Genomic DNA, 17461 nt, shown 5'->3' on the forward strand with positions numbered 1-17461 from the left:
GCAAGAGACTTCTAATCAAACAAAAATACAGAGAATTGAGTTTGAATTGAACACTTGATATACAATCAGTGGTGTTCACAATACAATACAGAAAAGACTCTAGACTTTGAATTTCTAAGATGTATCAAATCAGTGCAGAAATTCAGTGTGCTTTTTAGAATCAAATTGACAGAGTTTTGGCGCTTTTGAACTTGTGTATATTTCTATTTTATCTTCAAGTCTTCACTCCTTTATATAGAGGCGTGAAAGAGACGTTGAGATAATCAGCACGTCTAAAGAGTCGTTTGAAATCCTTTGATTATCCACCAGTGATCCTTTGCCTGATTTGGGTGTAGTCCTTTGAAGAATAAACTTCAAATTCATTCCCATCTTGAGTTGTACAACTTCTGCAGGCATGGCTGTTGTTTTGTCTTGTAGCGTAGACAGAAAACAGAGTAGTGGAGGTAGTGGTTGTACACTTGTACTTTGTCAACTCTATTAATGAGAGACAAGTGCTCAGTGCTTTTCATATATCCGTTGATACCTCCCTTTCAGTTCTTCGTTCTTCTTTGATAAGACTGAATTGAGAATCAGCAACTTTGAATCTTCAGTTTGATTAAAGGATCAAATGTAGCTTCTGGTGAAGATATTGCTTCTGATGAAAACTTTTGCTTCTGATGACTTTCTGCTTCTGATGACTTTCTGCTTCTGATGACGTCATCTCTTCAGGAGCAGTTTAGCTTCAGGAGCAGTTTAGCTTCAGGAGCAGTTTTCTTCAGATGCTCAGAATTTCTTTTTCTTTCCATTGTTCTTCCAAGACCTATTAAAAATAACTTGAGTAGCCTTTGGTCCTGTACACTTGAACAATTATTAGTAATAACCAATTGACAATTTTTAATACCTTGTTATCATCAAAACTTAATAAGGTTCTTTGTGAAACACATTTTGTTCCAACATTAACTACCGCTGGGAGTCGGTGGGTGTTAACTGCCGCTAGACACTTAGAAAATTTTACAAAACTTCATGAATTTGGAATAGTATGATTCGGTAGTTAACTAGGACTATTCAAACCTTGGAAGATTTATTAGCAATCGATCAGCAATGATTTGGAACCATGATTTTGACAAAAGATTTTTGAAATGGGGATTTTTTTGTAGAATGGTATGGTGAGGTAAGGTGATGAGTGAATAGGACCTAGGGGTTTTTTGATTTTGGGGGGAAAAAAGCAACGACAATTAACTACCGTTAGGGGCTCTTAGGTCATTTACATGTGTCAATATGAAGTTTCTTAAGTCAGAAAAACATTTTTCCAATATTTAAAGGTCAAACCTTACAATTAATCGGGCTTGACGAGTCGGCTCTTACGAGCTAGCTTGTTTTGACAGCACTATATCTTATAAGATCCTAGGTTTCACTTAAGACCTTAATCTCAAGTGGAATCAACTTTTTCTTTTTAATAGAAAAAAATTAAAAAAAATATAATAATATAAATTATTGATAATTGATTACTAAGTCCGGTTAAAAAATTTGTGTGAGATACGATGGTTATTGTGGATGCTTTTAGTCACTCAAACAAGTGAGAGCATGCTTCCAAAGGGAACACTCGTCTCTCTCTCTCTCTCCCCATCGGATAGACGGAAAGAAGCAGCAGCAGCAGCATTGTCAAGCGATGGACATACCATTTCCTGCTGCCCTCAGACTGAAATCCCTCAACCTAGCAGCAGCAGCAGCAAATCCTTATCATTTTCGATCCAAACTCTCTCTTTTTCGTCAACTTCACTTCAAACCCACCTCACCTTTTCCCTCCATTTCCTCCCCTCCCCACCTTCTCCCCCTTTCCTCTTCTCTCGCTACTAGTAATCTCTCTCTCTCTCTCTCTCTCTCTCTCTCTCTCTGTATATATATATGGTTAATTTGCTTTTGTTTTTTTTTTTTTTTAAAACTTGATATCCGGCCCAAGGACTGATTAATCCAGGTGGTTCAGTCCTACTGTTCACTTGCGGGGCATTTAAAGTTAGAGCTTAGCAAAACTCTGTATGGACTAGCCCACCGAAATTGGCACTGGGAACCTGAGACGTTGATTTTGTTATTTTAATTATTTTCTAATGTTGTTGTTTAAATGGTGATATAGATGGTTCTGTTGCTGCTGAAAATGAGATAAGCAGTAAAGAAGGTAGTTTGCCACAGGGTGTGGGAGAAGGGGTTAATCAAGCATCGCATTCCAAGATTCTTCAGGTTGTGCTTGTTTCACCTCAGGTATAACATTCTATAATTCAAATCCAGATTTACCGTAATATATACGAATAACTATCCATTTGAATACTTGAATATATGTCAAGCCATGTCACTATAGTTCGTGACTGAGTAAACCACCAAATTAGTCCGCGACTTTGTAGGATGCTGTCAAATAGGTAACTGATTTTATGAATATTTCAGAAAGGTCCCTGACTTTGTTAAATTTTACTATATTAGTTCTTCAAAGAATATGCTAAGGACTAAATCGATAGTACGTGGATAAACTTAGGGACCAAATTGATAGTTACTTGTTAAAATATAGGGACTTGATTGATAGTAGGTGATTAAATATAGGGACAAACCTGACACTTTAATAGAGTCAGAGACCTTTTTGAAATATTCATAATCTTAGGGATTTATTTGAGAGTTCCCTACAGAGTCAGGGACAAATTTGGTGGTTTACATGTTCCCCTGAGTATATAAAATTTACAAAAGCATCGACGAATGTGTCTTTTGCTAGTCAGTTTCGTTATTAAGCATGTCTTCTGTTAGTTTCGTCATCAATTTGTCTTCTGTTAGTTAATTTGGTCGTCAATTTGACTTTTATTTGTTAATTTCATCCATGAATTAATAACAGAAGACACATTCGAGGATGTTGTTTATGTTTTGATACAATTAGAGACTACAATGATATCGTCTCGCACATTTAGGGACCGAAATGAATGTTTACTCTTTAATACATACAAAAAAAAATACACTGATGAAGTAAAGTAGGGGTAGGTGGGAGCAAAAACTTTATAAAACTAGAGGTGTAAACAGTTACAATTGTCTTTGAACATGAGGCGGTGTCACTATAGTTCTTGAATGTATGAAAATTATAGAAACATCTTTGAATGTATATTTTGGTACTTTGTTTGGTCCTTGATATGTCTTTCGCTTTAGTTTGATCCTTGAGATTGCTAACGGAAGACACTCTTTAGGATATTTTTGTATTTTTAGTACTATTAGGAATTATAGTGACAATGACTCACATATTCAGGGACTGTTAACAAGTTTTCGAAGATTTTCAAATTCAATGACTATTTTGAAATTTCAAATTTTCAAACATCCTACAATTTCACAGACTAAATTTACACTCTTACAGTTTTAGAGACTAAATTGGTGATTCACTTGAAATTTATTAGCAGTTGTATGATAAATCATGGAATTGCAAGGTTATTTTGGACTATGTATAAAGACTTTATTGAACTGTTGAGTATAAGCTTTAGCAACAAACATGATAGCAAATAGAAATCATAATCCTCTCAGGGGTGTGTCAAATTGTACTCTTTTACGCTCTAATCTATATGTGAATATAAAATCAATCTACAAAAGACAATTTTTATTCTTGGTTAAAGATTGGGATTTGACTATTTCTAGAATGATGTAATTGTTGTAACTATTATTTACTTTCGTGTACATATTTTTAGCTTCGATTAAAATCTCAATTACCAAAGGGTTCTTTGATATTTATGTTGTTCTTGGTAGATTCCAGGAAACACTGGCTGCATTGCTAGAACATGTGCAGCATCAGCTGTTGGACTACACTTAGTTGGGGTGAGTTTTGTTTTCTAACTCAACAGTTATTTACATTTGATAATATGATTGTCTTCTATTTTCAAATTTGTTGCAAATTACTTGCGTTGTCATCCGCGAATCGCAAAAAATAGCAGTTTCTTATAACGGCAGCGCCACTATAGCCTCTATTTGACAACATTTTGTATTTAATAGTGTATCGTGGAACAATATTAATTCGTCCAAATTCAGCTACCCTATTGCGCCACTATAGCCGCTATTTAACAATGCTGCAAAATACTAATTATAGCCTTTGTATTGCTCTATCTTTTCAGCCATTAGGATATAAGGTGGATGATACCAAACTAAAGCGAGCTGGATTGGACTACTGGCCGTATCCTTAGATATATGCTTCTTTAATGTTGAAACCTTTATTTCATTTGAATCTCTTATGCTATTTAAGAAAAAAAGTATTAGGAGTGTTCAACAAAAACCAAAATCTGAATCGATCCAATAAATCAAACTGAACAACACGGAAAAAAATTGAACTGTGATGGGAAGCTCACGAACTGAACCAGTTCAGTTCATGAACTATCCCACAGTTTAGTTCTTTTTGGTGCAGTTCAGTTTAACAGTTTGGTTTAGTTTTTGTTTTTTTAACGGCTTAATATTCGGTTCGATTTTTGAGTTTTTAATAGTCAGTATGAAGCACGGACACTCCTCGGATTAGGCGTGTCTCGGTGTCCGACATGTGTGTCGTGTCCGACACCGACACATATAATTACACGGAATTATGTGATTTTCTCAAATTATAAGCCGTGTCGGTGTGTCTGTGTTGTGTCCGGTGTCCGTATCCGTGCTTCATACAAAGAGTTAGTTTGGTTCGAAAATGTACATTTCAGTTTTTGGTAAAGGACTAAATGTAGTTCTGGTTGGGATTGGAAACACAGAACCGGTGCACAAAACCTTTTGTATTATACCAGTTCGGTTCAGTTTTACCGAACTGTTGTAACAATTCGGTGAAACGAATCACGAATAGGCTACTAGTACTGTTACCTATCTGTCCATCGTGATTTATTTCAAATTGAGTTCTGCTTGATCCTTATTGGCTCCTATGCTTACTCTAAATCTTGTTTTCACTTGTTAAAGGGCGTTGCTTTTCAAAAAAAAAATCAATGTTTTGAATGGCAAATGTTTGTAGTTAGTTATTAGATTAGTTTGTCTCCGTTGTCTGGGTTTGAACCCAGGACCTCCAACTCTGTGTCCCTTAGCTCAAACCAGTTGAGCTGCCCAACCCCCCTCCCCCCCTTCCCCAGTTTCACCTGATCTAATACTGTTTTATCTTAAAAAACATTATATTAACACAATTGCATTGGTGTTTTATATTTGTTTCCATTAACACAAAATTGCAGATATGTGGTTGTTAAAATTCACGATTCTTGGGAAGGTTTTCGTGATTATTTTTTGCAACAGGTGATTATCATCCTAAATGTTAAGTTGCTGGAATCTTCGTCGTTTTAACTGTACATATCTATTATTTGGTACAGGAGGGTGAAAAGAGGTTGCTAGCATTTACAAAGAGGGGAACAAAAATTCACTCTGTAAGTTTAATAGCATAGTCCCTTTAATGATAGCATTTCTCTATTTGATGCATGGTGATTAACCTATCTCTTATTATGTCGTTTATTCAAAAAGTAAATTTCCAAGATTTTATTTTCTGTTGAACCAATTGTTTGTACAATATAAAATATTATGTTCCTTTCAATTGCATCAAAACATGAGAGAATAAATAACTTGTCTGCAGAAACAGACCAAGTGTATATTCTACAATGTATATACACCATACAATGTAGATTTTGTTTTTCTATTGAAACCAGTTTAAGTAGACTGGTTTCACTAGAAATACAAAATCTACATCGTATGGTGATTATTAATCATTATATAAGTGTATTAGAATGAATCATTTTCTTACCATCAAAGTAAAGAGAGTATTAAGCCTTGTATTTCAGTATAAATAAATATGCAGGTCATAAGAAATCTAAATCTTTTTACTGGAGATGAAGTAATTTATCAATTCATGTTAGAGAAAATGTCTAATATTTTCTTATTTAGGGTCCATTTGGTATCAGGAAACTTTTTCTGTTTTTATTTTCTATTGAGTTTTAATTACAAAAAATCTGCCTTGTTTTCATTAAGTTTACATATCTTTGAAATCAGGAAACAAATTGAAAACAATATGCCAAATTTGTAATTAAAAGTGAAAAGAGAAAATATTTTTTCAAACTCTTATGGATGATCCAATATTGCAATAGGACTAAACTTTGATACAATGCTTATGGTGATGTTCTTACTTTTTCTCGCAAAAGACGGTTTTTTACTCGAGAAATAATTTTATCATGCTATTTCAAAATTGTCTGTGACGGTTAATTCTATCTTTTAGTTCAGAACAGTAGGAACAGTGTCTATAGCGCCGTACCTAAGCTTTATCCATTGCAATATTGCAAGCAATATATGGTAACTGCGAAATACGTAGGCCATTTCGTGGACGGGATTCAAACAAAAATGCATGAGATTGCTTATTATGTGTTAAAAGGATTATTTGTCTTTGCTTCCAAAACAAATTAATATAAGGAAAATTTGAATGGACCTATGGTTTCTTTGTATGTTGCAGGACTTTTCATACAGAAAAGGCGATTATCTTTTATTTGGTGCTGAAACTACTGGTCTTCCACCTGAAGCGTTGTTAGATTGCAAAACTGAACCATTTGGTGGTGGAACTATCAAGATCCCAATGGTTGAAACATATGTCAGGTGTTTGAATCTATCAGTAAGTGTTGGCATAGCTTTATATGAAGCTTCTAGACAACTAAACTATGAATCACTTCAGATACCTTCAGAAACATGTATTGATACTGAGGAGGAATCCTTCATTACTGAAGACATTTTTGGCTGACCATTATATAATTTATTTCATTCATTAGTGAAGACATTTTTGGCTGATCATTATATAATTTCATTTCATTTCAATATAGAGAACATTCTCTTGGCTTTTTTCTTAATTGATTATGCTTGTCATGACCTGAAACCTGATCAAGGCACAGTCCTATTTAGGGAGCTTTAAGAAGAATTAATCTGGGTTTATCATATGATTTACATACTTATATTCAGTGTTTTAAAAACTCGACCGAACCGGCCAGTTCAACTAGTTGAATCGGGAACTGGCGAGTTTGTCGGTCGGTTTGATCCTGTTTACACTGCAGTCTGGTTGAACTGGTTTGTACCACGATTGAAGTGGTTAAACCGTGGTTGATTCAACTAAACTACACGTTTGTTGGTTTTGATCATGTTTAAGCAAATTACTAGTGCAATTGTAACTCCCTCATAAACGACCTTGTCTCGTACTGTGTTGGAGGTTACAAACTACCAAGATTCTCTTCAACAAGGGAGCCACAACTTACTTTCTCTGCACCAAATAAGTGTTCTTGCACACTCTTTTTGAGCTTTCTTGGACACTATGCATCAGCCACTTTTATTCAAACAAAAACGCTTACCTGTCATTGTTTCTCAGGAAAACCATCATTTTGGTCCCTAGATGTGCACCTCACGGTGATAGTAGTCTCTGACTCACGCAAAAACACAATAATCTCTTATTCAAATTTGTTAGCCATATTGGTCCATGACGTTAACTTTAGCGATTTGCTTTCATTTTCGTCCCTGGGGCCACATATTCATGCTCCAAAAAATATATATTATAAATCAGCTCTCTAGAATTGTTAACAAAGTTGTCCCGTAAAACATTTCAAAATTCAAATAATAGTTTCATGAACATTTGGTATGTTGAAAGACATGTCTGAACCCGCAATATCTCATTTCTTAATGTTTAGTATGTGCCATTTAGAATCTTTCAAGCAAAATGAATCCTTTCTCCAACTTTTTTTTTTTTTTAGATAGACGAAATGGCAAAGCTATTATAAACCCACACACAAGTGAATGTACCGGGGTTCGAACCCCAATCATGGCATCCAGCCTAACAATTTCGGCATTTTTACCGGTTGAGCTAGGACTTCTGGATAATCCTTTCTCCAACTTATCAATTTACTAATGGTTAATATGAAAAGGGTAATGCATCAAAATTTGTACTTGATCATGTTATCTTGTGGAAGTGTGAAACATCGATGTATTTTTCTCTACGTTGTCGCTTGGTTGATGGTGGAGGAGAGAAAGATGGAATAAGGGAAACTTTTAACAAAGAACTTAACTTATTAACACCAATAAATTCACTATTGTTTAAACTAACGAAATGACTTTTTGTTCAAATGAAAAAGGTGTAAGATACACATGTACATATTGGTAAAATTTAGTAGAACATCATCTAAAAATCCTAGAAATAAAAAATCAAATATTTATTTAAAAAAGTTAACCTAAGGAGTTTGTTTAATTGAGAATGACCTAACTTTTATCCAACATATTGTAGATTTGAGCTTTCACTAGTTTCTTAATATAATTTATTTTGTATGTGTTCACTCACCTCAAAGGTTTTAACTTTTAACTACCTTAAACTATGACATCATTTCATCATAATAAATTTGTCTCAAAAAAATATTTAGTATTAGGGGACTAGCCCTTTGCCTCCGCTCAAATAAATTCTAGAATAAAGACTAATTTTAGTCTCTCATAATTTGTAGTGTATAACTCAAATTTCCAACAAAATATAATACTAAATTAGTCTCTCATATTTCTATATGTGGGACAAATTAGTTCTTCTGTCAATTCAATTGAGGGGTTGATTTGTCCCCTATATAAAAATGTAAAGGACTAGTTTGGAATTTAATTTTTTTGTCAACAGTGTTTTTTTTAAAAGGCAGATCAATATATTAGATAAAAAGGTGGAAACGCAATGGGTATGTCTCTCCCATTAGACATGGCCACACAAAATAGGGTTTGCAGCCATTATGCAGGAATTTTAGCGGACTTGGATCTCTCGCGAAACATCTTTGACGAAGTAATGGTAGAAAGAGATGATTTTGCCTTCAACTTGGAAGTGGTCTCTAAATGGTTACCCGATTTTTGTCTACATTATAAAAGCATTGACCAAAGCGTCACTGAATTGCTGGTTACACCTTAAGAAGGTTATTGGCCAGGTTGATCGAGGTAAAAAATTGGAGCATGTTATTAGGCCAACGATTCATAAATATGTTGAGAAAGTTAAGGATGTTGGTACATCTAAAACATTTGAAGCTCTTGCTGACCAAAATGTTGTTATTTTAATTTCACCTCCATATCTTAATGTGGTTATGTGTCCAAAAGATATTCGGAGCAGCCTACAGGACCAAACAATGTTATGCGACCGATCTCTAAGTCTTCCCTTTGCTTTAGATAATGTCAGAGATGAAGTAGGAAATGATTCTACTTTGGTAAGACAGGGTAGTAAGGAGCATATTCTTTTTATTTTGGATCCAATGGCTCAACAGGTCAACCCTTAACATATGCCTTCAGTTGTTGAGGAGAACGCTGAGTAGCACAACTCCCGTTTGAATGGTCTGATTGAATTAGCAGTTCATGAGCATGAAATCATGGGAAGAATTGATACAATGGGTAAGGTTCAACATTTTGGATGCAACTCCCCTATTTTAGAAATTGTCTACCATTAATGCCTCGCCTTCTCAAGTTGCAACTGCCCTAGAAGCACAATTTCATGCAGAAAACCATGATGTATCATCACAAGATGAATTTTTTCGCGAAACTCAGTTAGCTAAAGCGCTACCAGTGGTGCCTCTACATTGATGCCCTATGTTGGAGATAGATCTTGAATTAGTTCAACATGTTTTCGTTACTGCGAACAAGGTTTCAGAGGCTCTTTTTACTCCTTATCTAACGAAGAATCATAAGAAGAAGAAAAAATTAAAAACAATTCCTATAACACTCACACCAAGGGTGAACCCAAGGGTGGTTAAGTAGTCCCACTTTTCTTTAGTGTTGTTTCTATTTGTTGTTTTTCTTTTTTGCTTGCTTTTGGCCTTTTTTTAGGGTATTGGTTTGGCCTCCGTCGTGTACATATTTTTTTCCTTTTTAATAATATATTATGGAGTGACTGGTTGAGGATAAGGGTTCTTAGAGGTCTCAACTGAATTGGAATGTCTAAGTTTCTCTTTGATCTTTAGTCTAAATTCAAACTTTGAGCTTATATTTGTAGTTCTTTTTTAATATAATTTTTTCTTTTTTTATGAGACTAAATATGATTTTTACTCGTTTTTTAGGAGGAAAAATATTTTTCACTCTTAAATTTGTTAAATATACTTTTATGTAAATATTTTTTTTAATTGAATGATGGGAAATTTAATTTTAGTCATTACAAAACTAAACACACTATATTTTTTTATTATGTTATTTGTACAAAATGTCCATTATCATTTAACACCGACTAATCTCCGTCAAAAAGTTTGTAGGACACACAAAGTGAATTTTACCTTTCAATCAAATTTTTTTCATATGTAAAAATTCAAACTTAAAGGATCCATATCTCTAACCATTTAAATCAGTTCTTTAGTCACTCCTTCAAATAAAAAAGAGTGAAAACTCACTTTAATCCAATATCATTTTTTGACGAACCAGTTCATTTCCTAACAAAAATAAAATACAAGTTAGTCTTTGATAATTGCATACTAAACATAAATTTTTATGGTCAAATATTATTTGTGATCCTTTAAGTTACATAATTATAACTAGTTAGTTATTTAATTTTCTTAGTTATAAATTTGTCCTTTAAGTCATAAAATATTTGCACCATTATCCTAATTTCATCAAACTCAATCAAAAAGTGTTATGTGGATGTTTAATGTTAAGTTGGTTTGTCCAAATTCATTGCTCTCAAAACTAGAGCTCATAAGTGTGTTATTCGGTCTTGATTCAAAACAAAATTGATCAATTACTTGATTTATAATATTGTTGATCAAATATTTATATGTAAAATTATGTTTGAAATTCAAAAACAATAAGAAGAAAATGTGTATAAATAATCATGCATGATGTCATAAGTACTTTTGGACCTACCATCTTAATATTAAATGGTTTATAAGCACTTTTTAACGAAGTTGCTTGAAAACGGTGTAAATATTTTATGATTTAAATGACTAATTTGTAACAAAAAATAGGCTTATTAGATCCATTGATCCCCTAAATAATTTCAAGTTTTCATTTTGATCCATTGAATTTTATTTTTTTTGGTAGTGTACAATTATAATAGACATGCATAATCCTTTTTTTTTTTAAAGAAGCTAAACAGCCCGCTCAAATTAGCATCAGAGAGAATCGAACTTGAGACCTTGAGGAGGAGCATACTCCCAAGCCCCCGGCAATACCACTAGGCCAACCCAAGTGGGTTATAGACATGCATAATCTAATATTGTATTTTTAGAAAAAAGATTTCTTAAAAAAAAATATCAAAACGGTTTAAACTAAACAATTAATGAGGTTCACCATATGCATTTGGGGTTAACAACAAGAGATTTATTTGGCTATTTCAAAAAGAAAAAAAAAAATTATTTGGCAAACGAAAGAAAACAGGAACAAAACATGAGTTTTATTAATTGTGAGACTAAAATAAAAATTTGAAATTATTTAGATGACCAATGATTTATTTTATTTTTTTTTAATGGTTGAAGTTTGAACCTGAACTTTGCATATATTATGCATTGTCTCTAACTAAGTTAAGTTCACGAGATCAAGGACCAATGAATCAAAGATAAATATATATATATTTTTTTTAGATAAAAAGATTAATATACTATAAATATATAATTTAAAGGACCACCGAAGGTAAAATATTTAACCTATTTTTTTCAAAGACTAATTGATCCCTTGGAAAATTGCAAGGAACCAAAACAAGTTTTTACTCAAAATATATTTTTGAATTAAATATCGCAACAATGGTCTAAATATTCGAAGTAAATATAATCCAATGAAATTTTGCTTAAATAAAATAATAAACCAATGAGACCCCACCGAATACGTGCTATAACCAATCAAAAACAAGAATCACTCCATTACTCCGTCACTTAACACTTCTTTCGTTTCTTCTTAAACCCCTCTCTCTCAATTTTATTTCTCTTAATTTTCATCAATTGAATCAAAATGCATTCATTCGGTTACAGATTGAACGCTTTGTTCACCTTTGCGGTTACGATTCTTGGTTTCATCTGTGCAATCGCTTCTTTCACTGATACTCTCAATTCTCCATCTCCTTCTGTTCAAGTCCAGGTACTTCTCTCCCTCTCTCTATATCACTCACTCGCAATTTTCTCAGACATTTTTATACCGAGCACGAATTAGTTTCTGATTTATTATAATAAATAGACTAATTTGTCCTTGATATAAAAATGTCTGAGAGAAAATTGTGAGGGACTAAATTGAGAATTCACTTGTTCTTAAATTTATATGCGTGTTTGTGTGGATGTGTAGGTGTTGAATGTTAACTGGTTTCAGAAACAGCCCAACGGCAATGACGAGGTAATTCATCTTTCAATTATTTTGATCCTGGTCTGACACTGACACGACACCTGAGCATGTGATTGCATTCAATTTTTTTTTTTTCCTTCAAATTATTGTCGGTGTTGATGTGTCAGTGTCGTATCCGGTGTTGGTTGATAGCCTGGATGTATTGAAGTTAAAAAAATATTTGAGTGAACAGATATTTTGGTTTTTTGGTCCTGAGATAAGTCGGTCATTGTCAATATAGTCTTTGAATGTATGAAAATTACAAAATTATCCTAGAATGTGTAAATGATAAGCTAAAATTACAGAATTAGCTAGTTTGGTTGTTGAATACGTTTTTTGTTAAGGCTTTGTTTGGATAAATGCCTTAATTTGCAGCTTGTAGCATCTGCGCTTATGATGATAAGTGCCTACGTATAACCTATTTCTATAGCAAAAGAGAACTTATGAAAGTAACCCGAAAACAGCTTTTGAATGTTATACGATGTTTTCATAGGTTCTCCAAACAGTATCACAAGTATTTATGCCAGTAGATAAGCGCAAATAAGACAACCTAAACAAGCCCTTAGTCAATAGTCAATTTAGTCCTTGAAATTACATAGAAAAGATACACTACGGGATGTCTTATAATTATAATGCATTCTGGGACAGTTTTGACACCGTCTCACACGTTTAGGGTCCAAAATCAAGATTTACTCTTAAAATACCCCTAAGGTTGTTGTTGGTAGTTTTAGACACAAAATTGACTAACCGAAGACAAATTTGAGGACAAAAAATCGACCAACCAAAGACATACTTGAGGATCAAACTAACTAATAAAAGACACGTGAGGATCAAATTGATCACCGAGAGATGCATTTATGTATGTTTATGTAAATTTGATAAATTTAGAGACTATTGTGACATGGTCTCACATATTTAAGGACCAAAATGATTGTATACTTTTGTATAAGCGTAATAAGTTTCATAATTATGAGAGTGATAGGTGGAAATTCAATTCATATTGTGATGTGCTAGAATTATATTGAAAAGGGAATTTAGTGAAGGGGAAAAAGAGAGGAAACATTAATGATGAAAGAATCCTATGGAAGAGACGGATTACATGGAGAAGAATTCAGTTTAGTCAATTATCTCACTCTACTTGATGGATGGGTGTTTGTGAAAGAATTCAAAGGAGAAAGGAATGTATGTGTTTGAGGGTATGAAATCTGGATATAATGAATAGGGGGGAATGTCATTCTTTGCCTTCTCTACTGTTAGAATAGAAACACACACCGATGAACATATGGTCTGATCTTTTGCTCAGATTTACTGTGACTTGAGTTCAAATCTGAAATTTCTCTGATCATAGGTTATGGGTAAATTCCATTATAAACCCTCACATAGGTTGCTTTGTTGTGAATAGTGAATCTATAGCTGAGCGGAAATGTCCCGTTTGTGGTGCCTAACAACACTGGCTATCCAGCGGTTTAGCAGACGCAAATTGCAGAAAAATAGCTCTTTAGCTGCTGCTAAATGGTTAGGGTTTGTATTTCCCTTAAGTTTGATTTCTGAAGGCTTGCTTAATTTCTGAAGGCCTGCTTATCCTTATTTTCTCTAAACCTTCCATTTAGACTTGTATGTATATGAGATGAGATTCCAAAGTCTGTTTGATCTTAATATATCTAGAAAGGGCTCCTTTTTTTAACATATAAAATTTGTATATCAAATCTAAGATCCAAACTCCTTTCATGGGTGTGACTTCTATAATATTCCCTCAATTGACTTTCTTTTTAGTGTTGAATTACAAATAAGGGGCTGACCTGAGTTATACTTGTTCCATTGACCAAAATTCTGGTATACAGGGTCCCTTTGGTCTTACCAGATTTTGTGCATCGTAGTCTCTAATAAAGCTTTAAAAGTCAAGATTTGGTCCTCATGATCCAGACTGAGCTATACTGCACCATTGACCTCAGGTTTTGCAGACGGATAACAAAACTGTCTGAGAAAGTTTCATCTCAAAAGCTTATCTGGTTTAACACTTCTGCCGTCTTAATCTTGAGTTCGGGTATGCTCCATTTAGGCTAGGCTCCATTTACTCCATTTAGGGTTTGGATGCAAGACATGTGGCAAAAATATATCTAACAGTTGAGATTTTAAATTAAAAAATAATAAAGGTTGTTGCGATATGAGAGAAGAAGGGAACATGATTTGTTTGTTATTATTATGTATTTTTATTAAACAAATATTTGTTTTTTAATTTAAAATCTCAACCGTTATATATTTTTTTGCCACATGTCTTGCATCTAAACCCTAAATGGAGTAAATGGAGCATACCCGAACTCATTAATCTTAGGCACTTTTATATTACTTATGGCTTGGCTTTTGAACTTGTCAAAACAACTTAGAAATAGAAATTCAGGACTGGTATGACAGTAACTTGGGTGATTGGAAATCAGTTATACAGATTGCCTATTTAGCTTAATAGTATCCTGGGCTTGAGGTATATAACTGGAAGTTTAAACTGCCAACTGTCTTGTCAAACCTCCAAATCATTATGTCTGAATCGAATCATGACAGCATGTCTGTAGTTAACAAAATTTCTGCATAAGTAAGCACAAAATGACTTGTAATCTGAGCTGAAGTAATGTTTTGGTATCATAGCAAAGGCTATTTGGCTAGGAAGTAACTTGCATTTTAACCCTTTGATTCACTCCTTTGTCGCTTTGTTACCTATATATATTCCCGTAACTATTTTACCAAAATTCATACTGCTTACCTATCTGAAGCGTGAGCCTTTCTATTCATGCAGGTTTACTTGACACTTAATATATCAGCAGATTTACAAACCCTTTTTACATGGAACACAAAACAGGTTCGTGACTTCAATTTGCATTTTCACATTTTTTTTTTTTCCTTTCTGAAAAGTATATAAAAGCAATAAGTTAATTATCAGGTACGGATGGGAAGTATGGAAACTAATTTTGCATATCTTGTTGTATCGTGAATTTAATACGCACTTGGGTTTCACCCATCGTAGTGTTTTGGGGATGTACACGGACTTAGTTTTGCTTCTTTTCTATGCTTGCAGGTTTTTGCATTTTTAGCTGCTGAATATGAAACTCCAAAGCATCCCCTAAATCAGGTTAGTTAGCTAGTTTGGATCAGTTGAAATACACACATGAGGGTTACTTAGCTAGTTTGCATATTCTGCTGAAATACACACATAGGGCCCGGTCATTGTCCAGGTTTCTTATTTCGATTTCACTTCAACTAATAAACATCTTAGAATACAGATCCAATATTTCTCACAGTTTTCAAAAGTAGATATAGTATTTTCAGAAATTTTGAAGAATGCCAAAACACTGTTTCTATTGTTTCTGAAAATGCATTCTTCCTAGCTTGTCTTCCATATTTTTCCCATCATAATTGTTCACTTCATCTCCGTGGCAGCAATTTAAATTCAACACAAATTTTAGAAAATGAAAATCGAAAATAGTTTTTAAAAGTTTACAGACCCTTAAATTTTAAACTTGCCAGCTCCTTTTTCGAAAGAGAGAATAGATAGAAGAACGTCATGGTAATAGATTGGTTGGTGGATCTCAAATTTCCATTGTTGAGGTGGCAGCTTCAATGTTTGTTTACGGTATTTATGCTGCATGCATCTGTCATGTATATGTTGTATCCTATTTCTTAAACTCTTGATATGCAATTTTACAGATATCCCTCTGGGATGCCATCATTCCGACTAAAGAGCACGCAAAGTTTACAATTCACACATCAAATAAATACCGTTTCGTTGATCAGGTATTTAACTCTTCAAGAATATTTTATCTAATCTGAATTGCTTTAAATTTCATTAAGCCTTATTTATGCCATTTTTCGTGTCCAGGGAAGCAATCTGCGTGGTAAAGAATTCAACTTAACTTTGCACTGGCATGTCATGCCAAAGACTGGCAAAATGTTCGCTGATAAATTAGTCTTGCCAGGTTACCGGTTGCCTGCACAATACAGATGATGCCTCTTTGTCATGTTAATGTATTTTGTTGTGTAACTTTAGCCTTTTCTATAACAAGTATACAAGGTTTCTTCAAAGAACTAGAATCAGAGGAAAGAAATTCTGGTCTTGGATTGTGGAAATGAATAGCATTTAAATACTTGAATATTTGAAATTTTATTGTGGTGTGTTCTCCAACTGTTTAAAGTTTATAGTTCATCTGGTTAACTCCTATTAGATTTTGAAACTCCTATTAGATTTTGAAACTCCTATTAGATTTTGAAACTCCTACTGTTTTTTAATATTATTTTAACACATACACCCCTTCTATTCGACAAAAGTAAAACATACCCTTCTGAGGTGTCTTTGCTTTATATATGGATCGTCTGCACTGAGTAAATCTTACTTAATGGCAATCCCAAATAAAAAAATATTTGGACACAGAAAAAAATTAAAAGAGAGAATAAATATAGTCACATTATTTTTCAACATTTAAATTCTTTTTATTTGTGCAAGTGTTCAAATATTTTTCATTTAGGATTGTGATCAAGCAAAACTTCTCAATCTACAATTGCACCATGATGCTTTGTATATATTTGGTTCCACTTCTAGATTGATTAGAATTGATTTTTGAGGTGTATAATTGATTTTCACATGTTTGGTTGGTGTTGAGTAGATTTGATTTTGTTTTGTTTGGTTGGTGTTGAGTAGATTTGATTCTGTTTTGTTTTGTTTGTTGATTCTACTTGAATTTAGGATTTGTAGTTTTTAGTTTTAGAAATGATTTTCACACAAATTTATAGTACAAATCACATTTTACATACTAAACACAAACCATTTTTAATCTAAATCACGTTTAACCAAAATCAATTCTACACAATCAATTTTATTAAAATCAATTCTTTCTACCGAACAATCAAACACCAATCTTTAGGGATCATTGGGTATGCTGATGAATCAATTCTTCCCACCCTTGGTTCTCCCTTGTTTAGTACAGTCTCCATCACGTCTGAGCTCATTACTATAGACTATAGAGGCATGTTTATAAAGTGAATCAGAACCAAATGTATAATATATGCAAATGTTGGGTTCGAATTCCGGCAAAAAAAAAAAAAAAATAGGAAGTGAAATGTAAAAAATTTAATACTCTCTTTTTGAGATGGATATAGCTTTGTTGAGAAATTTTTTTAATAACCTAAACAAATTATAAAACCAATATAAAGTTTC

General features: G+C 33.3%; 2 protein-coding genes across 3 annotated transcripts; both read left to right on the top strand.

The window, feature by feature from the left end:
* The first annotated feature begins 1530 nt into the window (after nucleotides 1–1530).
* On the top strand, nucleotides 1531–6847 carry LOC11421937 (putative tRNA (cytidine(34)-2'-O)-methyltransferase). Of its 2 annotated transcripts, XM_024778120.2 has the most exons (8): nucleotides 1532–1835; nucleotides 2111–2235; nucleotides 3742–3810; nucleotides 4104–4162; nucleotides 5181–5241; nucleotides 5316–5369; nucleotides 6440–6709; nucleotides 6757–6847. In XM_024778120.2, exons 1-8 carry the CDS (start codon nucleotides 1649–1651, stop codon nucleotides 6766–6768), a joined length of 837 nt encoding a protein of 278 aa, XP_024633888.1. In that variant the 5' UTR covers nucleotides 1532–1648; the 3' UTR covers nucleotides 6769–6847. The 2 variants fall into 2 exon arrangements, with proteins under 2 accessions (XP_039688423.1, XP_024633888.1); XM_039832489.1 differs by lacking the exons at nucleotides 4104–4162; nucleotides 5181–5241 and having other exon boundaries at nucleotides 1531–1835.
* Nucleotides 6848–11803: 4956 nt separating this feature from the next.
* LOC11423895 (signal peptidase complex subunit 3B) lies at nucleotides 11804–16471 on the top strand. Its single transcript, XM_003599055.3, has 6 exons — nucleotides 11804–12024; nucleotides 12226–12273; nucleotides 15050–15112; nucleotides 15329–15382; nucleotides 15958–16044; nucleotides 16130–16471. The coding sequence occupies exons 1-6, from the start codon at nucleotides 11899–11901 to the stop codon at nucleotides 16253–16255; spliced, it is 504 nt and encodes a 167-aa protein (XP_003599103.1). The 5' UTR covers nucleotides 11804–11898; the 3' UTR covers nucleotides 16256–16471.
* The last annotated feature ends 990 nt before the right edge of the window (nucleotides 16472–17461 follow it).

The sequence above is a fragment of the Medicago truncatula genome, chromosome 3, assembly GCF_003473485.1.
Source record: "Medicago truncatula cultivar Jemalong A17 chromosome 3, MtrunA17r5.0-ANR, whole genome shotgun sequence".
Lineage (NCBI taxonomy): Eukaryota > Viridiplantae > Streptophyta > Magnoliopsida > Fabales > Fabaceae > Medicago > Medicago truncatula.

What these genes read in the sequence shown, in the direction of transcription:
- LOC11421937 (XM_024778120.2), top strand. Translation starts at nt 1,649, where the DNA reads ATGGACATACCATTTCCTGCTGCCCTCAGACTGAAATCCCTCAACCTA. An exon ending in TTGTGCTTGTTTCACCTCAG is followed by an intron (nt 2,236 to 3,741) that starts GTATAACATTCT and finishes TGTTCTTGGTAG; the next exon opens with ATTCCAGGAAACACTGGCTG. An exon ending in GTGATTATTTTTTGCAACAG is followed by an intron (nt 5,242 to 5,315) that starts GTGATTATCATC and finishes TATTTGGTACAG; the next exon opens with GAGGGTGAAAAGAGGTTGCT.
- LOC11423895 (XM_003599055.3), top strand. Translation starts at nt 11,899, where the DNA reads ATGCATTCATTCGGTTACAGATTGAACGCTTTGTTCACCTTTGCGGTT. An exon ending in AGCCCAACGGCAATGACGAG is followed by an intron (nt 12,274 to 15,049) that starts GTAATTCATCTT and finishes CTATTCATGCAG; the next exon opens with GTTTACTTGACACTTAATAT. An exon ending in AATACCGTTTCGTTGATCAG is followed by an intron (nt 16,045 to 16,129) that starts GTATTTAACTCT and finishes TTTCGTGTCCAG; the next exon opens with GGAAGCAATCTGCGTGGTAA.